At 41.8% G+C, this 22,316-nt stretch overlaps 1 protein-coding gene across 2 annotated transcripts in view; it reads left to right on the top strand.

Moving 5' to 3' along the window:
- SNX25 (sorting nexin 25) overlaps positions 1-22,316 on the top strand; it is a 163,800-nt gene that overhangs the window by 61,603 nt on the left and 79,881 nt on the right. For both annotated transcript variants that reach the window (XM_054030211.1, XM_054030210.1), the window contains exon 6: positions 4,557-4,627. In XM_054030211.1, coding sequence (XP_053886186.1) covers positions 4,557-4,627 — 71 coding nt within the window. The remainder of the gene's footprint in view (positions 1-4,556; positions 4,628-22,316) is intronic.

Here is a 22,316-nt window from a genome sequence, read left to right as displayed (position 1 = left end):
AGCTATTTATTTTTTATATCAACTGCATCTAAAATGATAGTACCATAGAGTAACAACAATATTTTTTGCTCAAACATGAGAATTCAAGAATAATCCAGAAGGAAGACAGGCAGTCCTTAAGAAAGAAGTATGAAATAAAAAAAGGTTTACCAACCTGAAGATCCTGCATGTTCAGACATGTTCCTTTCATCATCTTCAACGCAGCTTCCTCCTGAGAAGGAACACTTCTCGTGATGTTGTTTCATTCTGGCAACCAGGCCTTGCATTTCTTTGTTGCACTGTTTGCATTTTGCACACATGCCTGTCTTACCCACAGGTAGAGGAACTTCATTCAAGTATTCCCAAACTAGGTCTCCTTTATAATGGCAACAGGCCGTAGGCTTTCCCTTCTAGTGAGAGAATGGTATGGTAGATCTCAAATCAATGAGGGCTACACTCAGAAAGACCTCAAGACTTCTGGAATATGCTGCTCAAACAGGGGTAGGCAATCTATGGCACATTTGCTGAAGGCGGTACACGAGCTGATTTTCAGTGGCACTCACACTGCCCGGGCCCTGGCCACTGGTCCGGGAGGCTCTGCATTTTAATTTAATTTTAAATGAAGCTTCTTAAACATTTTAAAAATCTTATTTACTTTACATACAACAATAGTTTAGTTATATATTATAGTAGGGTTACCATATTTTGTGCCTCCGAAAGGAGGACACTCCACGGGGCCCTGGCCCCAGCCCCGCCCCCGCCCCAACTCCGCCCCCTCCCCAAAGTCTCCGCCCCCTCCCCTGCTTCCCGCGAACATTTAATTCGCGGGAAGCCTGAAGCAGGTAAGCGGGGTGTGTGGGGGGAGGAGGCGCGGCTCAGGCTGGCCCCCCCGGCGGCTCCAGCCTGGGTCGGCTCGGGTCCTGGGGTGCCGGCCCCGGCCGACCACCCCCGGCCCGCCCAGCACTGCCGGCCCCCGGCGGCCCGGCGCACCCCCCAGCGGCCAGGCCCCGCGACCCCGGACCGGCTCCCAGCCCGGCCCCCCGGCGGCCCGGCCCCGCGGCCCAGCGCACCCCCCGGTGGCCCGGCCCCGCGGGCCCGGCCCGGCTCCTGGCCCCGCGGGCCCGGCCCGGCTCCCGGCCCCCGGCCCGGCACCGCGCCCCCAGCTCCCCACCCGGCCCCGTGCCCAGCCCGGCCCGGCACCATGCCCCCGGCCCCACGACCCCGGCCGAGCCCTCCCTCCCTCCCGATTTTCCCGGACATGCCCGGCTTTTGGGGATTTCCCCCCGGACGGGGATTTGAGCCCCCAAAAGCCGGACATGTCCGGGAAAATCCGGACGTATGGTAACCCTAATTATAGACTTATAGAAAGAGACCTTCTAAAAACGTTAAAATGTATTACTGGCACACGAAACCTTAAATTAGAGTGAATAAATGAAGTCTCGGCACACCGCTTCTGAAAGGTTGCTGACCCCTGATCTATACAGAAGCCCCTGGAACCCCATAAGATTGGGTCCCTAATTCACGAACTGTTGGAACTCATTTACAAAACTTTTCTTAAACATTACATGAATATATTGTCTCATACTATAGAATTAGAATTTATAATCCCTATTCCATGATGATATCTTTGAGCTATAATGTATCTTAATTAAAGCTATCTTTAGATTTTTTCCTCAAAAAGCATTTTATCAAAAAAATCCAATTTAAATAAAAAAAAATCTGATTTTTTTTTTTATTTTTATTTTTTAAAATCATATTTTCCAGTGTGGATTACTTTGCACTTATCAACATTGAATTTCATCTGCCGTTTTGTTGCCCAGTCACGCAGTTTTGTGAGATCCCTTTGTAATGCTTCACGGTCAGCTTTGGACTTAACTGTCTTGATTACCTTTTCATCCATCTACCTATATCTGCTGGAGAACTGGAATACCTTCCTTGGGCTTCTGCACTGGGTATGAAATATTGAAGGTTTCCAGAGCAAAAGATCATGTGACTTTGAAGGATAGCTACCTTCCAGTGCTGCTTTGTTATTTTGGGGAAAGTTTTGACTCCTGTTTTTGTGAAGTAGTTAAAATATTTATGTCCTTATTTCCTTTCATCAAGGAAAAGGGTCTTACAGATAAATTTTCTTCATAAGGATGTGAAAACCTTAAGAGAAAATACAAAATATATACATACAGTGGGATCACAACAATGTGACCCACAATCCTTGAACTTCCCTTCTCCCCAAATTTAAGGTCCTGTGGAAAGTTGAATGAGATTGCAGAGAATAGGGAAGGAAAGGAGAATCCTTACATATGAGGTCTGAAACCATAGGTAGTAGTTTTATATAGTGCCATAAGTTTGTGTGAGATAAAGAGGTTGAACGAACTAGAAGTGGCTGAGAATGAAAGATGATAAAGGGAGGAAGCTGATGGTTAATTTTCCCTCTGATTAGCAGCTGTGATGAAGGTAGCGCAGTATCACAATTGTTATTTTATTTGTGTAGCACCACGGGTTACTAGATGCTTCATGGTAAAACATAGACTACAGCCCTGCCACAAAGCTTATTTTCTTGCTTTAGAAGTGATGAGAAGAGTAAGGATAACAAACAGTAGGGGAAGGGGATTGGCGCAGGGAAAGACAGGGGTACCAACAACATGAGCCTGTGATCACACAGTTTACAACATGTGCAGCTCTTTAAAAAAAAAAAAAATGAAATGGAGTAAGCTAAAAAGAACTGAAAAATAATTGACTCACTTATGCATTAGTTTATTTTATTTCCAGTAACCCAGATAATTTATTTTTTTTCTCGCCATTTTAGTCCTATTAGGATTGCTTAAATGCTTTCACAGCTTAGATATTCTAGGCATCATAGCAATTCTAATAGTTAGGACTAGAGTGGCAAGAAAAAAATAACATACTTGGTTCCCAATTACCCAGATAAATTATCTGTGGTACTAATTTGGCTGCCTTTTACCATAGCATCTGAGCACTCACACTGCTTAATGTAGTTATACTCACCACACCCCTGTGTGGTAGAGAAGTGCTACTACCTCCATTTTTACAGAGGAGGAGCTGAGGCACAAAGAGAGACTAAGTGACTTTCCCAGGTGTCACAGGAAGTCTGTGTTCTAGCAAGGAATTTACTCTAGTCCCAGGCTAGCACAGTGACCAGTGGGCCATTCTTCCTCATAGGTATTTTGAAAAGCATGTGCTGTTGAGTGAAATCAACTGAGATAAAGTAATGGCAGAAAAAGTCCAATGCAGTATGGAAGGTGTTCAAAAACAAACGTATGCGTAAATTTACAGTAGCCATAAAAACTGGTTAGGCACATTTTCTGAGAATGTTAGAAAAGTTCAGAAACTATTAGTTAATCCTCATCTCCTCACTAATATGCTCAGAGGAAAAGTGTTGAATATCTCTGTGACAGAATAATTAAAGTTTCAGTGAAGCAAGGAGTTTATGAAAGCCATAAAGATGAATGAACAGTAGAAATATCTTGAATAAAAATATCACCACTTAACTATGTTATCTTCCAACTGCTGCTGCTGTGTGCAGTTTGTTTTTTCTTTCTGTACAAATGTATCTACCTCCCAAGCTTCAAATATAGGTCTGTGTGTAACTCAGGTCAGGAACAGGGACAAATGACCAAGCAGCCAGGTTATTAATTATAAGGACATAACTTTCAGTGACTGCTTTTTTTTTTTGGTTAACTGTGGTTCTTACTCTTTTGCTTTTTCTGGGGTAGGAAAAGGGATGGTAGAGGAAACCCCATCCTTCCCTTCCCTTACTCTGCCACTCTGAGCATGTCTGTCTCTGATGGGAGGGAGGGGGGGAATTCTCTTCTTTCTTAGCAGAATTTGTTCATTATGCCTGGACAGCACAGTGTATTTCCCTTTTCAGCAGGGTTTCTCAAGGACTTGCAGTTTACTCGTTGATTGAGTAACCTTGAGTCTACTACACCTCATTCTGTACATTGACATTGTACAAAGTAATGGATTTTGGTTTTAAAGCCTTAAAAGATACAGACCCTGACTGCATCATCCTTACAGCTACCTGAATTCCTTCCCCTTTGAATATTACAATTGCATGTTACATCAGCGAACAAGTCTGCCTTTGTTGTAGGAGGCCATTGCACATGGAACTCTCTCCTGAAATCTGTCTGTTTTACAATGAAGTCTTAATTATTCCCTCAGACATGTTTTTAATTTCACCACTCTGCCAAGCTTATTACATTCAGTCTCACTCTGTTTGCCAACATTACTTTGTTTCACCTTTAAATTGTAAGACCATGGTTTTGTATTACACTTTCATTAATTGTATTGAGTTTTTAAGAACCTGTCATACAGTATCCCAAGGGTTTCAGTGGAGACAAGGGGACATCCAAATTATTGCTGGGTTTTTTGAATGATTTTCATTTTTTGTTTGTTCCATCTTTGAGAATTCTCCTCTCCCACTCTGTTTCCAGACATACTTGCCCTCTGAATGGGAATGTGAGTTTGTTCTACATTTTTACTTCTAAAAGTGTGCAATGTGAAGAGCAAATTTATAAAAGACCATCTTTTATCTTTTTTTTCTCCCCTCTTAAAACTAGGTATCAAATCGTAGTGGAAATAGTTCAAGCAACCACAATCAGCAACTTTCCCCAAATGAAGAGACAGAAAGGTAAGCATGCATTCTGTTCAGAGTTTTAATATAATAAACGTGATATCTGAATGTAAGACATGTACATAGCTGAGTTTGTGTGCACAGCTATTGGACAGATTTTGAGAATGTGCCTTCCAACATTAGATTTTAATATTCCAGTTTTCACACTGTGACGGGTTGGATCACAGAAACCCCCTTGGGAGCTGCCACCTGATGTGCCAAGAGTACTTCTGTCCCTGCTTTCCCTGCCAGCTCGGGACCCCGGCACCCTGTCTTTCTGAGCCAGACACGCCCGTCTGCTCCAACACAGACCCAGGGTCTGAACTGCTTGCCCCAAAGCTGCAGACTTAACTGAAAGCAGCTCACAGAAGTGTTCTTGTCTCTAACACTCAGATGCCCAACTCCCAATGGTGTCTAAAACCCAAATAACCCAATAAAGGTTATACAGGGTAAACTCATAAATTGTTCGCCATCTAAAACACTGATAGAGATATATGCACAGCTGTTTCCCCCCTCCCCCCCCAGGTATTAATACATACTCTGAGTTAATTAAGAAGTAAAAAGTGATTTTATTAAATACAGAAAGTAGGATTTAAGTGGTTCCAAGTAGTGACAGACAGAACAAAGTGAATTACCAAGTAAAATAAAATAAAACATGCCAGTCTATGTCTAATCCAACTGAATGCAGATAAAATCCTTACCAGTTCCAGACTGCTTCCTTTTACAGACTAATCTCCTTTTAGTCTGGGTCCAGCAATCACTCACACCCCTTGCAGTCACTGTCCTTTGTTCCAGTTTCTCTCAGGTATTTTTGGGGGTGGAGAGGCTCTCTCTTTAGCCAGCTGAAGACCAAATAGAGGGGGTCTCCCCTGGGCTTAAATAGACTTTCTCTTATGGTTGGAGACCCCCTCCTCTCTCCTATGCAAAGTCCAGCTGCAAAAAATGGAGTATTGGAGTCACCTGGGCAAGTCACCTGTCCACGCATGACTGAGTTCCTTACCAGCCAAGCCACATTCCTGGGAAAGCCTAGATGTGGATTGGTGTCTCCAAGTTCATTGTTGGCGTAAGTGTTTCTTGATGGGGCACTTAGTGAGAATAGTCCTTTCTCAGGAAGTTGATCAACTGCTTTACTACAGCCTACTTAGAATCAAACAAGTATGCAGCCAATATTCATAACTTCGAATACAAAAATTATACATGCCTACAAATAGGATTAATAGATTCAGTAGATCATGACCTTTACAGGGATATGTTACATGGCCTATGTAGCATACAACACATTCTAGTTATGTTATATATATACACATACATAAGCATATTTCCATAAAGCCTTATGGGGGGCACCGACCGTCACACATACACTTACTAAAGATGTACTTAGTTTTGTTTTACTTGTTCAATTGTGGTTAAAATTTATTTGCCAAAATCTTACTGTTTCATTGTAGACAAAGTTCAGAAAGTAAATAATATCTGTCTCTGGTACACCTACCCTTGTTATATTAAGGTTTTTGTAATAACATGGTATTTTACATGGTACAGTAAAACCTCTTATATTACTGAATTTCACATATTTGCTGGCTAATACTTGTCATTGCATAACTGTTCAGAATTAACCCTCTAATCCAGTCCTATAAAAAAAATTCTCCAGTATATACTCCCCTTGATACTTCCTTGCACCAATATTATTATGTAGGAGTTTGGGTTTCTCTGATCTAAATGACAGAGAGTACTGTGGGGTTGATCCTCATAAGCTTGCGAGAAAGGAGGACATTTTGAGGACACATTCAAAATATGTTATGGATTCATGAAGCAGTGTCTCAGTCTCTGTGAAGCTGTCTGGTTTACGAGTTAAAAGTGAAGGGATTACAGTTCTGAGGAAATGGATTACTGTATATTGAAAGGGTGGGGTGTGGGAAAGGAGTAGGGACAGTGTAACACAGAATGAAAGGTCAGGTGAAGGGGCCAAAATTTACACAGTCTGATTCCGATTTTCCTGCAGGTTCTGATTAATATACCTGGGCAATGACGGGCCTCAGTACAATAACTACTTTCCACACACAAGAATACACATACAATGAAAGCTGGCTGTAAACTTGCCCTGCTAAGTGTTTCAGAAGAGGCAGCTCTCCCTGCACCCCCAATCATTTTTCACCTTTATTTTTGCTGATAGATCAAAGAAAATTCCAATCCTCAAGCTAGAATGACTGGGCCCATTCCCCATCATCTCCTCTGAATTTACTGAAATTGTGATCTTATTGTTGAGGCTTGTACAATATGAGCAGTTAAATGAATATTATGTCCTTTTCTTTTTATATGCTTCAATACACTCCTTCTCCAATTTTTAAAATACCTATTTTATTATCCTTTCAAGATATATGCTGTATACTTCTTAAAAATATTTATGTTCATGTACAATTTATGCTCCCACTTATGAGTATTTTATTTGACTTTGTTTTCTTTTCTCAATAAATGTGAAATTGTGGTGATAGTAACAATACTGGACACAGTTTTCATGTGGGCATGGACAAATATTTTTTAAGGTACAGTAATAGAAACAGAGAGTATTAGTTTTTGTCCGTAATCTAATATGGAAGGGAGACTTCCAAAGTGTGTAGTGGAGATGTGTCTGAGTTTTCCTCCAGGCTTTTAAAATAAAATTCCAGTGTCATTAATTCTTGCATTTTTTATCATGAGTCTTGCAATATTTGGTTTCTCAGAATCCCAGGTGCTGGAATCAAAAGATTGCATGAGAAACTGTTTTCATTTAAAGAAAATAAATTTCTAGTTCTAATGCATGCAGAGGAAAGCCTTAAAATATGACTTAAATGCACCCTAAAGGTTCAGGAAACCCCCAACATTTATCATTTAACTTTTTTTTTTTTTTCAAGCCAGTCTTCTGTGTTTTGGAGCCTGAGTCATATTTTTGAATGCTTGAAGTTGGCACCACTGAAATTCCTTTCTTTTATAACATAAAGTAGAGCTAACTATCTGCTGATCCATAACAAATTGCTTGTACTGTAACAAAGCAAAAGGAAACCTGAAAATCAGTGTTAGGTTAACTGTCCATTAGAGAAAGGGACTATTGTCCAGATGAAAGGTTAATTTACTGGAAAGAGTTTTCTCTTTCTTATTTTATTACTTTATAAAACAAACTTACGAGTCCATTAAAAAAATTAATTTTTCCAAGTGTATGGTTGCCTACAGTTGCTGGTATTAAGGAGCTCTGTGCTTTCTTGTGACAAGACTTGATTTATAGGACAATTTGTACAAAAATATTGTACCCCAAAATGCTTTACAAAGATAGATACTATTAAAGTTTTTCAGGTCTGATTAAAAAAAACTAACAAGCAAACTAGGGCTGTCAAGCGAGTAAAAAAATTAATCATGATTAATTGCGCAGTTCAAAAAATTAATTGAGAATAATCATGCTGTTAAACAATAATAAAATACCATTTATTTAAATATTTTTGATATTTTCTGCATTTTCAAATATATTGATTTCAGTTACAACATAGAATACAAAGTGTACAGTGCTCACTTTTTATTTTTATTACAAATATGTGCACTTTAAAAATCAAAATAAATAGTATTTTTCAATTCACCTAATATAAGTACTGTAGTGCAATCTCTTTATCATGAAAGTTTAACTTACAAATATAGAATTAGGTACAAAAAAACTGTGTTCAAAAAGAAAACAATGTAAATCTTTAGAGCCTGCAAGTCCACTCAGGCCTACTTCTTATTCAGCCAAAAGTTTTACATTGTTTTGTTTTTGAGTGCAGTTATGTAACAAAAAAATTCTACATTTGTAAGTTGCACTTCCACAATAAGGAGATTGCACTACAGTACTTGTATGAGGTGAATTGAAAAACATTTTCTTTTATCATTTTTACAGTGTACGTATTTGTAATAAAAGATAATAATATAAAGCAAGCACTGTACACTTTGTATTCTGTGTTGTAATAGAAATCAGTATATTTGAAAATGTAAAAAAAATCCAAAATATTTAAATTTCAATTGGTATTCTGTTTAATAGTGCGATTAAGACTGTGATTGTTTTGACTTAATTGCATGAGTTAATTGTGGTTAATCGACAGCCCTAAAACAAACCTTATCTCCCCATATAAATAATGAGATTCAGGAATGTGGTTCCTGATGGGAGGAATGTAATTTTGCCTTGGCCAATGCTCTTATTACTTTTCAGTTTATATAAATATATCTAATCTACCATTATAGGGTCCCTTAATTGAGGAATTTACTGAAAATACCTATTCAAGTATTGTGGATTAGAATAACAATGATAAACTAAATAATAGTTAAAACTTGTAAGGCTATGTCTACACTATGAAACTAGGTCAAATTTATAGAAGTTGATTTTTAGGAAGCGATTTTATATAGTCGATTGTGTGTGTCCCCACTAAGCGCATTAAATCGGCGGAGTGCGTCCACAGTACTATGGCTAGCGTCGACTTTCGGAGCGTTGCACTATGGGTAGCTATCCCACAGTTCCTGCAGTCTCCACTGCCCATTGGAATTCTGGGTTGAGCTCCCGATGCCTGATGGGGCAAAAACATTATCGCGGGTGGTTTTGGGTATATGTCATCAGTCGCCCCTACCTCCATGAAAGCAAAGGCAGACAATCGTTTTGCGCCTTTTTTCCATGCAGACGCCATACTGCTTTCAGCAGACGGTGCAGTAGGACTGCTAACCGTCGTCATCCAACCACCACTTCTGCTGCAACTCTGCTCTCCTGGTGCCACGAATCGACCTCGCAGGTCCTCTCATCGTTCTTTATAAATATCTATTCTCATCTATCCCGTCGTCATCCACCGCTGCAACTCTGCTCTCCTGCTCGGGTCTCAATAGTGAATTTCTCCATGTTGTCTGTCATGGGCTCCCAGGAACGTGTGTTCTTCCTCGGGAAATGTGTGTGGTGCTGACCGTTGTCCTCCACGGTTTCCAACTGTGCTCTCCTGGTGCCATGAATCCACCTCGCAGTCCTCTCGTTGTTTGGTATAAATATCTATTTTCGTGGCATCTGTTGTTATCCACCGCTTCCGCTGCAACTCTGTTCTCCTGCAGACGCCATACCATGGCAAACATGGAGCCCACTCAGCTCACTGCTGCTATTGTGAGCATTGTAAACACCTTGTGCATTATCCTGCAGTATGTGCAGAACCAGAACCTGCAAAAGCAGGCAAGGAGGCGACGACAGTGTGATCACGATAGTGATGAGGACTTGGACATCATGGTGGTAACGGGGCAGGTTCCTGTCGTGGAACGCCGATTCTGGGCCTGTGAAACAAGCACAGACTGGTGGGACCGCATAGTGTTGCAGGTCTAGGATGATTCCCAGTGGCTGCGAAACTTTCGCATGCATAAGGGCACTTTCATGGAACTTTGTGACTTGCTTTCCCCTGCCCTGAAGTGCAAGAATACCAAGATGAGAGCAGTCCTCACAGTTCACAAAGCGAGTGGTGATAGCCCTCTGGAAGCTTGCAGTGACAGACAGCTACCAGTCAGTCGGGAATCAATTTGGAGTGGGTAAACCTACTGCGGGGGCTGCTGTGATCCAAGTAGCTAATGCAGTCACTGAGCTGCTGCTATAAAGGGTAGGACTCTGGGAAATGTGCAGGTCATAGTGGATGGCTTTGCTGCAGTGGGATTCCCTAACTGTGGTGGGGCAATAGACGGAACGCATATCCTTATCTTTGGACCGGACCACCTTGGCAGCCAGTACATAAACCGCAAGGGGTACTTTTCAGTGGTGCTGCAAGCACTGGTGGATCACAAGGGACATTTCATTGACATCAACATGGATGGGATGGCCAGGAAAGGTACATGACGCTCGCATCTTCAGGAACTCTGGTCTGTTTGAACAGCTGCAGGAATGAACTTACTTCCCAGACTAGAAAATAACTGTTGGGAACATTGAAATGCCTATAGTTATCCTTGGGGACCCAGCCTACCCCTTAATGCCATGGCTCATGAAGCCTTACACAGGCACCCTGGACAGTAGTAAGGACTTGTTCAACTAAAGGCTGCGCAACTGCAGAATGGTGGTAGAATGTGCATTTAGACATGTAAAAGTGCGCTGGCGCAGTTTACTGACTCGGTTAGACCTCAGTGAAACCAATATTCCAATTGTTATTGCCACTTGCTGTGTGCTCCACAGTATCTGTGAGAGTAATAGGGAGATGTTTATGGCAGGGTGGGAGGTTGAGGCAAATTGCCTGGCCACTGATTACAGGCAGCCAGACACCAGGGCGATTAGAAGATCACAGCAGGGCGTGCTGTGCATCAGAGAAGCTTTGAAACCAGTTTCGTGACTGGCCAGGCTTCGGTTTGACAGTTCTGTTTTTTTCCTTGATGAAAACCTGCCCTCTTGGTTCACTCTACTTCCTTGTTAGCCAACTGCCCCCCCCCTTCAATCACCACTTGCAGAGGCAATAAAGTCATCATTGTTTCAAAATCATGCATTCTTTATTAATTCATTACACAAATAGGGGGGATAACTGCCAAGGTAGCCCGGGAGGGGTGGGGGAGGAGGGAAGCACGGGGTGGCGGAGGGGAAGGACAAGGCCACACTGCACTTCAAAACTTATTGGATGCCAGCCTTCTGTTGCTTGGGCAGTCCTCTGGGGTGGAGTGGTTGGATGCTCAGAGCTCCCCCACCCCGCGTTCTTCGGCGTCTGGGTGAGGAGGCTATGGAACTTGGGGAGGAGGATGGGCGGTTACACAGGGGCATCAGCGGTGGTTTGTGCTCCTGCTGCCTTTCCTGCAGCTCCACCAGATGCCAGAGCATATCAGTTTGATCCCCCAGTAGCCTCAGCATTGCATCCTGCCATCTCTCATCTTGCTCCCGCCACCACTCTTTTTGCTCCCGCCACCTCTCATCTTGTTTGTTCCTTCTGTCCTTGTGTTCATTTTCTGCTTTCCTGGACTCTGACATTGTCTGCCTCCACGCATTCTGCTGAGCTCTTTCTTTGCGGGAGGACTGCATGAACTCAGAGAACATTTCATTGCAAGTGCGTTTTTTTCACCTTCTTATCTGCGCTAGCCTCTGGGACGGAGATGATAGGGGGAGTGTTGAAACATTTGCAGCTGTGGGAGGGAAAAAAAAGGAGAGTAGTATTTAAAAAGACACATTTTAGAGAACAATGGGTAGACTCTTTCACGGTGAACCAAGCTGTTAACATTACATAGCATATGTGCTTTCGTTACAAGGTCGCATTTTGCCTCTTATATTGAGGGCCTGCCAGTTTGGTGTGAGAGATCACACACGCTGGGCCGGGCAACAGAATTCGGCTTGCAGGCAGCCATGGTAAGCCACAGTCTTTCAGCTTCTTCAACCTTCATAATATGTGGGAATGGTTTCAAACAGCAGCGCCCTCCTTTCCCATACCAAGCTCCCATTCGGTTGGCCATTTAAAAGGAGGGGCAGTACTGGCCGTGAATGCATCCCAAGTCTTCATGGCAAATTAATCATTAAACACGCTTGCTTTTAAACCATGCATTATATTTACAAAGGTACACTCACCAAAGGTGCCTTCTCTGGCTTCCTGGTCCATGAGCCCGCCTTGGGAGGGTTGGGTTGGGAGGGTATTGGCTCCAGGGTGATAAAACAGTTCTTGGCTGTTGGGGAGAATGGTTTCTCCGCTTGTGTGCTGTGCGCTATCCTCATCCTCCTCATCTCCCTCGTCCCCAAAATCCTCATCCCAGTTGCATGAGACTTCCCCCCTTGCAGGTGTCCACAGACAGGGGTGGGGTAGTGGTAGGGGCCCCCCCAGAATTGCATGCAGCTCATCTTAGAAGTGGCATGTCTGGGGCTCTGACCTGGAGCGGCTGTTTGCCTCTTTGGTTTTTTGGTAGGCTTGCCTGAGCTCCTTAATTTTCACGCGGCGTTGCTGTGGGTCCCTGTTGTAGCCTCTCTCCATCATGCCCTGGGAGATTTTTTCAAATGTTTTGGCATTTTGTCTTTTGGAACAGAGTTGTGATAACACAGATTCGTCTCCCCAGACAGCGATCAGATCCAGTGCCTCCTGTTTGGTCCATGCTGGACTCTTTTGCGTTTCTGGGACTGCATGGTCACCTGTGCTGATCAGCTCACCACGCTGGCCAAACAGGAAATGAAATTCAAAAGTTCCTGGGGCTTTTGCTGTGTACTTGGCTAGTGCATCTGAGTTGAAAGTGCTGTCCAGAGCGGTCACAATGGAGTGCTCTGGGATAGCTCCCGGAGGCCAATACCGTCGAATTGCATCCATGCTACCCCAAATTCAGCCCGGCGATGTCTATTTCAGCGCTAATTCCCTCATTGTGGAGGAGTACAGAAATCGATTTTAAGAGCCCTTTAAGTTGACAAAAATGGCTTCGTTGTGTGGACAGGGGCAGGGTTACATCGATCTAACGCTGCTAAATTCGACTTAAACTTGTAATGTAGACCAGGGCTAAGTCTAGTCTAGTTTTTTTTTCCTCTTCCTTTACTTTTCTTTTGTGGAGTTGGTTCTGTATTTTATTTGAAGTTTTGTTATGTCCTATTGCTTAAAAACAACCATTATAACAATACTCTTTACTAGCCAGCAGCATAGTGGGGTGGAATGTTGAGGCTAGCCTTAATTCCTAATTTAGGACAATAGCAGTTTTGATTTCCTACAGCAACCTTAGAGTTGAACTACTCCTAAATATCCTTAGTTTCTGAAAATTTTCTAAGGTGGAAGTTTTGTTAGAGGAAATGTAGTTGTATAATGTATACTTTTGCAATTCTCATAATGTTCTGCAGGCTTATCGTTTAACCTTGCAGCTATTTGTGTCGCACCCCACATACCAGCTTTCCCACAGTCAATATGATTTAAGGTTTCACAGTCCATAACCATTTTTTTTCCAATTATTGTTCAAAATATTGACACAAAGTGCACTAGTTAGTAACTATTCTAATCTGCCGAAAGGTAGAATAAACTTCAAGTTCTTCATCTGTTTTAGTTATTCTCCTAAGGATTTCTTCCTCCAAAATATTCAGGGTCAACCTAGCTGGAGCTGACCTTCAAAGGACACAGTCAACAGGTATAAGGTTCAAATTTTGTTTATTTTTAAGGTGGGCAGGAAGTTATTTGAAAAAGCAAATATAATGTGTTTGTTAATTTCAGTGAAAATATTTTAAAGAAAAACACCATTACCTTGTGAACCTGATCAGAACAGCTTAGTTCTAACCTGCACCTGTGCCCTAACAAGTGTCCTGGGTGTGTCCCAGGACATCCTTTGTGATTCTTTCTTGCCCCCTGCCTCCCCCCCCCAACCTCAGTCAGGAAGCTCCTGTCTCTGTATTCACTCACAGCTCTTAACTTAGATTCTGGTGGTGGTTTTAGTCCTACTGTCATCTGTGAATTCCCCTTCCCTCCTCTTCTGAAGACTGCCACAGCCCTTATTGGAGATGGCTAGGTTTGCTTCTGCAGGAGTGCAGTTTCTTTGCTACTTGGGCAGCTTTAAAGGCAGAGGATTGGAACAACTAGCACCACATGACCAGCATATGCTCCACAGACCAATCAGTTGCAAGTGTTTTGTTAATACATAATGGCAGACACTTTGCTAGTACATGACAACCAGAAAGAAAAATTGACCAGCCTGGTTTAATTACGCAGCTGATTGAATAGCAAAAATTAACAGACAACATAACAAATGAAAAATGGGCATTAGACTTTTAAAATTCTTTTGTTGTTAATTATCTGCTATTGGTACCATTTGTTGCCTAGATCACTTGGTGACAGGGTGGTTTTATTAAATAGATAGAGTACTGTAATTTTAAAAATATTTTTATTCTGTAATTGTTCCTACTGCTCTAAGCAGTGAAACATGGTCTGTGATATTATTTCTTTTCAGTTTCACGTTTCTTGAATCTTCTGGACCATAGGGGCAAATATCTCAGCGGTCTGAGATGTAGGAATACTTTGAGAGGTTCAGTGATTCACAGTAGTGATGCCTGTTGTGGATGATTTAATTTCTATGGCCAGGAGAGTTATTTGTGGTAATTACTAACATTTAAGTGACAAGAAACCTAATGTAGCATCAAATGCTTTCTGAGGTGTTGACTTTTTATTTTTGCATCATGCAGCACACTGAATAGATGCTCTAGTTTTAAACACTTGCATTGTAGGTTACTTTCCTCATTTTCCCAGACAAACCTGCTGAATCTGATTTTATGCTTATCTGCTGCCTCATTTCCACTCCTCCCCCCACAAAAAAATAGTCAAAGGATTGTAACTATGACTGTTGGAGAGGGAGTGCTTTTTTGCTCATCTTGTGTTTTGTATGCTGATTTTTGGACTATGCTCTTCTCTATTGCGGCTTTTGCTCAGGTCAAAGAATTCCCATCTTTCTACAGTTAGTGTCAGTTATAAAACTCTGATAATTTTGTCTTTTGATGAGAAGTGATTGTTTACTGAGAAAGCATCTGGTCTAATTTGGTCACAAATTTAGGTTTAGTAAAATTCAGTTTTTAAAAAATCTAAGACTGGTAGAAATATTTCTGTAAAATTCTGCTTCTTTTATTCTAATCTTAGCAGAAACAGTTTGTAAGATGATATACATTCCTCTGCAGTATTTTAACATAGGCATTGTAGCATTATGTGAGTGGGAGAGAACCAGAAAGTGAAATTGACTAGAAACTGGTAAGAGACAAAAATAAAACTAACTTGTATATTTTCATTGTCCAAATTAAGAGAGAGATTCAGAAAGTAAAGATAGAGTAAAACTGCAAATAGTAAACTTTTCAACTGATTTCTGTTAATAATCTAATGGGTGGTTCATAATCTAAAAATGTGTTCTTTTTTTTTAAACAAGTACAACTCTTTTACTCTGCCAGTTCAGCATTTTTGTTTCTTCTGTTATTAATTATTATTATTGTATTACATTAGTGCAAAGAGGCCCAAACCAGGACCTGGGGCACCCTTTTGCTAGATGGTGTACCAACCAATATGAAGATACAATCCTTGTGCCAAATAGCTTACAATTAACTGGATCTCTACTTACAGTTTTTGCCAACAACCCAGCAACGCTTGTAGCATCACCCACCAATTTTCAGTTCCCTGCCTTCCACATGACTCTAGCATGAGCAGAGAAATCCATCCTAGGAGAACTGGAAAAAAACACTCCTTCATTAGAGCTTTTCAGACACTGTATTTTAATTGTCCAAAGGGCATCACACTTGACAAAATCACTCCCTTCCAAGCAGGGAGTGAGAAAGTGTGGCCTGAAAGGGAACTCTGCCCAAGAAATCCTTGGTGCAGAACTAGATTTCTCAGGGTGAGCATTCCCATCAAGTATAAAGATATTTGTATTTATAGGCAGAGCTGAAGACTAATGGAGAAGCAGAACCGTTGCAACAGGACTGTTTGTGGGGAGAATTCTTAAACAGACAGCTATAAAAACATCTTTTAGACATCATTTACCCTGAAGCTCAGTCTTCAGTCTGACTTGAAGTATCTACTTTTTTTTTCTCTTAAGCCAGTAGGTCAGGATGTAATAATATCAGTACTCAGATAGCATTTTATATCTTCAGCACAGCATAGGCACTATTGGATTTTAATTCTAACAAAACTCTAGCATGAACCCCCTTCTTTGTTTCTGTATCGGTGATAGGCTGTTCTCAGAGAACTGTGGTTGTGCTAGCATGGGTACTACTCTCAACTCTGTATGTAGAGAGAGAATAGTTCCTGCAGGTCAGGGTTTGGGTTATAGTGCAACTGACCTAGGCATAACCATTGTTGGTTCTAATTCACATTTCCAAAAGCAGTTTCACTGAATCTTCTCTTTATTCCTGATTGGGATCTTCCAGACATGCTAGTGGTGCTAATGGAGCTTGCTGTTCCACTGTTCAGTTGGAGAGATGCCTGTCATTGGGCACATGCTCACATAATTCTGAGGTGAGGAGTTCCCACCCTGCTCCAAACAGAGGATATGCATGTTGGATGCTCACTGGAGAATAGTGCAAATTCACTCCCTTCCAGAAGTTTGCCTTTATTGCTCACTTAAACAGCAAAACTAATATTAGCCTAGGTTTTTTCTCCCCTACAGGACCTCTCTGTGTGTTTTCACTGGAGTTACTTCTGTCACATTAACCTAAGTGTCAGATGATTCCGTTAGAGTCCTGGAATTTGCCACCTTTTAGGGAATTATACAATCTAAAATCTATTGTAAAAATCAAAAGTTTCACATTCATTTCATCCAATATCCTGTCTTTGATTGTGACAAGTTCCAGGTGCTTCGGGGGAGGTGTAAGAATGCCTGTACTAAAATTCATATGAAATCCTGGAATTGCATCTAAACAGGTTTTCTTCCTAATCCCAGTCAACTACAGGTGGTATTTACTGGAGCATGAATGCTTATATTACTTATATAATTTAATCAATCTAGTACTGATGTAAAAATGCTTCTTGGCTATATAAATCCGCCCAATCCTTTCTTGAATCCCACTAAACTCTTGGCCTTCATTATGTCTTGTGGCAGTTAGTTCTACAGGTCGGTTACGTGTTAGGTCAGGGGTGGCCAACGTGAGCCTGAGAAAGAGCCAGAATTTACCAATGTACATTCCCAAAGAGCCACAGTAATACGTCAGCAACTCCTCTTGCCCTGCTCTCAGCACCTCCCACCCACTGGCAGCCATGCCAATCAGCACTTCCCCTTCGCTCCCCGCACCTCCCGATCAGCTGTTTTGTGGCATGCAGGTGGCTCGGAGGGGGGAGGAGCAAGGGCATAGCAGGCTCGGGGGAAGAGGCGGGAAGGGGTGGAGTGGGGGCAGGGCCTGTGGCAGAGCCAGGGGTTGAGCAGTGAGCACCGGCTGGCACATTGGAAAGTTGGCGCCTGTTGCTCCAGCCCCAGAGTTGGTGCCTATACAAGGAGCCTCATATTAACTTCTGAAGAGCTGCATGTGGCTCTGGAACCACAGGTTGGCCACTCCTGCGTTAGGTTTAAAATGGGAAAAATAGTGTTCCCACTTGTCAGTTTTAAATTTCCATCTCCGTTCCCTTGTGAAATGTTTACTATGTATAGTGCCATTCTTGGAATCCTTGATTTGAAAATTCCCCTTAGGTTGTATAACTATTTTCTGTGATTAACCAACTGGTGGCAAGTGCTTATAAATAAGAGTAATTCTTTTCCTTAACCTCAAAAGAATTAGTTTTACCTTTATTTTAGCTGTTTTGTCATGGGCTTGTGAAAGAACCCTGTTTACTGTACTTTCCAACTTGAGGTCAATTGGCATTTTCAGAATTAAGCAAATACTTTTCTAGGCCCAGGCAGGCTTTACATTTTGAAAATTCAGTCTCAGAGAGTTTACAGAGGTTTATGATGATCAGTAAATGCTGCAGTGAGGGTTAGTCACTGTTGACCTTCATCTTAAAATGTTAAGCAGATTTTTTGCCACTTATATATTTCAGCATGGCATTACGTAAGCACTGTGTGTGCTCAACTATACAGGTCTTGCAAAAAATACATACAGTGCTGTGTGTATATGAAACTTCCAGATTAGCCAGTTGGGTTAATACTGCAGAAGCTGCAGCTGATGGTGTCAGTAACAAATCCACTAGTTTCACAAAGCAGTGTTGTGAAAAGCAAGATTTTTTTTCCCTTTGGCAATATAATCTAGCAGTTAAATACAGATACACCTTTCCTTTATGCTATTTCTATCAAGAGGAGCAGATATTCATTAAACAGTAGAATATAGTTAATGTTTTTGTAAGAACTACATATCTAATTTTATCTGTCTTTATCTAGGTTTTTATATTGCATCCATTGCTGTGGTATCTGAGTGTTGGTATTAATTGTCCAGATTTTAGAACAATAATATTGTAAGTAAGGGAGAACACATAAGGAAATAACAGGAATAGTGGGAGTAAAGTCTGCTATTTGCTGACGTAGCAGACTTGGACTTCTGTAAGGCATTTGACTTAGGGCACATCAACACGGAGCAGCACTGCACGCTACAGGAATGTGATTTCTGAAGTGCACTCATGTGTTGCACACTAACTGGTCCACGTAAACCCTGCTGGCATGAACTAAAAGTTCCCTAGTTTTATTTTAATGTTTCTGCTGTTGGAAATGTTAATGGTAGGACTGACTGACTGACTTTAAGAATAAACAATAATTTTGCTTAGGATGGGTGAGAAGAGTGGGGAAGGTGAGGTGGGAGAGAGGGAAGGAGGAGGAAGTGCCTCATTGGAATGGCAGCAGTGCCTGGAGTAGTGTATGGGAGCACTTTTCTGTGGTATGGCAGGGGACCCTGGCACCTCAGCAGGGGAGGGAGTTTGGGATCAATGCCCTGTGGTCCACCTGAAGGAGGCAGCAGCCAGAGGTGGCAGGGAGTGCCTCGAGGGTCCTGTCCCCGAGCTGCCAGCCCCATACTGCTACCCCAACATTGGGCTGACTCCACAGACTCAGCTTCCTTGTGTGCCCAGGTATAGCTGCCAGCACCTCATCCAGTTCTTTTCTTGGAGGTCTGGTACTGGCTGTGACTGCAAGCCGGGAGGGAGCAGGTGAGTGAGCTTCTCTCAGTGGGGCAGGAGAGGGAGGAGCTGCAGGCTCACACTTGGGTACTGTGGGAGTAGGTGGTCGTAGTCCAAGAAAGTGGAGACCCAGGAGCATCTCCACAGCCACTTTCAGGAACAGCAGAAGAGGTTCCTGAAGTGATGGGCTGATGCTACAGCCCAGCTGGTTCCCACGGCTAGTCTGGCTGAACAATCTTTCCCTGGTTCCACCCAGGGAAGAGGAGGAAATTTCAAGGCATCCCAGCCAATCTCCTTTTCTTAAAGTTGGTTGTTTGGTTTATATATACCTCCACCCAACTCCTTCGGTCCCAAAAATAGTTGTTTGTGTTGTTATTCTAACAATAAACAAAGTAATATAGTAGCTGTTTCTTTGTTACATGAGAGCCAGGGCCTAGAACACCACTTCCCTTACGACTACTGCACAGTCCTGGCTCCCGGTCGCACATAGTACACATCTCCATGTGTTATATTACTGATACCGACAACACAACAGCTGTGCTTTGTTTAGCATCTCCTCCTTTTCCTGCTTTGGGGTGCGTGGGGTGTTCCTGACCAACAGACCTTTGTTACATTTCAAAAGAAACCCTTCTGGAGGGTTTTTAACAAACTTGTGAGTTCATGTAGATAAACTGAACTGATATGCACTCGTCGAGAGAAAGAACATGTGCCAAGTGTGACCAACACTTGACCTGCACTGAAATGGAATTTTCCAGCATCAAGTTAAAATGAAACAGGAAAGTCTAAATTAAATAAAATACGTTGTTTTTATTTTGCTTAGTTCCAAAATGGCTTTGTTGAAATCAAAAGGACTCTGCAAGACATTTCGATTTTGATGAATTGGCAAAATCTGATGAAAAAGTACTTAGAAATTTTTCCAGCCAGCTCCACTTCTTTTACTTTTAGTTCCTGCTCCCCCACCCTTTGTATATAGAAACACGGCACACTTGTAATCCTTAGAATTGACAATATTCACCCATATTTTTTTAAAATAAAAAGCCTTCAATTCCTTTCACTTTCACATGCATTGTGTGCTGTGAGGGGCAAGGATGGGGCAAAAATATTTCAAGAGGAGTACTTGAAACAAACATGTCTTTCTCTCCTTGACCTGTTTTCCTCAGGTGATGTCCCCATGTGGTCAATGACCTGTCACCTAATTATAGGAAAATTTTAAGTTGTTTCCTTTATGTTCAATTATATATATATTTTCTGGGGGAGGTAACTGACATTTTGTAATATGGGACTCTCACTTCCTGGATTTTAAACTTTTGAAAGGGGAAGTCTCCCTTTTTCTAGACTGCAGCATAAATTTTTGAGTGCTAGGTTCTCTGAATTGTCCCCAGAGAACCCCACAAGATCAAGATCTCTTCCAGTTGCCCCTAAATGATAGGACAGAAGAGAAAAAGCACAAGCCACGAGCATGTGGTGATAATGACTTCATATCTTACTGTAGCCTACTTGGGTTTTGCCATCTATATCCACTTTAATGTCTGTTTCTTTGGAAAGTTTTCCACCATTCACATACAGACAGAATAGAATATCTCAGGCAAAAAACGGCAATTGTTCATATTAGTTATATCATCCATGCAAACTGTCTGTATTAGTAAGTATTTCAGACACATTTTTTCCATTTTTCCCCAGTTTCCTACCCCTTCTTTAAAAATGGTAGAGATCCATATAGATAATAGGAATTTGTACCTTAGGGTACGTGAGCTTCCCTATCCCAGGCATACCTGTTCTTCTGTTCCTTCTGAATCTCTCATACTACTAACTTACACCTCTGTTAATTAATGCTCCTTTTGTCACTTCCCATTCAGGACACCACTCAGCCTCTCCCTGGCTCATCCCAGTGCTCGATCCACCTTATTCTTCAAATCCTTCTTCAAAACACTACTTTTCACCACTTTTCTGCCACTCCTGTTCATTCTGTCACTCTCCATTGACAGTCTGTCTTCCAACCATGCTAATACTGTATTATGAAACTGAACATCCCAGGAAGTTAACCTAAGACAACTCAGGGTGAATGTACCCTCTGAATTCCTTCGTCTGTAACACATAGACAAAATACAAGCACAGCTATTCCTGCAAGAACTTTCCTGTTTTTTCACTCCACTATTTCCTCCTCCTTTGCCCATTTATGCCTTTACTCTGTATATAACCTATATACATAGAATATAAGGACTTTGTGTTATCAAGTGTCAAGCAAATCTATGATTCTATGTAAATAGTCAATTATAGTGATGATATTTATTCAAGCAGAAGACAAAATGAGTTAACTCTCAAAAATGAGCCATCTGTCTCCATGGTGTGCAATCTTATCTATGAGTCAACAGAGCATTTAATTTATTGTTTCACTCTCCTGGCTAAAAGTTGCTGCATATGTGAGAGAAAGGGAGAAGTGGAGGAGAGGGAGGGAAAAAAGACTTGAGGTACAATATGCTCCCCTACCCAAATTGCAAAATGTACAATGAACAAAGAATTTTGACAGGCATTGGGAGGTGCCAAATTAAAATCTATCACTTGCCATTCCCACTGCAACTCATAAGATAAAACATAAACATTCTGATAATGAAAGTTTGAATGATTGCAGCCCACATTTTTTTGTGTCAAACACCAAAACAACACCAATATTAAACAAAAATGCTCTCCCAAAAGGTTTCCTGCCACCCCGTTTATTAATGTCCTCCCTCCATGTGCACGGGCTGCTCATTCTCACACCCTCCCCTCCCCATCCTTTTTATTAATGCTCTCCCTCTGTGTGTGTGTGTGTGTGCCTGTTCACTCTTTCACATACACAGTTACAGGGCTAGCTGTCCCTTTGTGGTCTCTCTGATGCACCCTCTCATGCATTTGGCCTAATATGTTTACCTGTCCTATGGTGGAATTGCACAATTCTCCCACTCTGTAGCCCGGAGCTGGTCTAAGTACTTAGTATCCAGCATTTTTACCCAACAGGTCCTATTGAGTTTGGACATGTGTGTTTCTTCCCTTCGGGAGTCTGTGGCCCGTAGTCTACTATGATCAGACAGCCTTCTTAAAGCCAAAGTATTATTTATCTTAGTGGTAGGAACAAAATATTAGAGGAAAAAAGGATTTCAAAACCGTCTACATGCTGGTCAATCTGACCTAGCGCACTACCATTCTGTAATGGTGACCTAGACAGTGGGTCCCTGTGT

The sequence above is a fragment of the Malaclemys terrapin genome, chromosome 5 (genome assembly GCF_027887155.1).
Source record: "Malaclemys terrapin pileata isolate rMalTer1 chromosome 5, rMalTer1.hap1, whole genome shotgun sequence".
Lineage (NCBI taxonomy): Eukaryota > Metazoa > Chordata > Testudines > Emydidae > Malaclemys > Malaclemys terrapin.
Note: the sequence above shows the minus strand (reverse complement) of the source record. Positions and strands in the feature narration are given on the sequence as shown.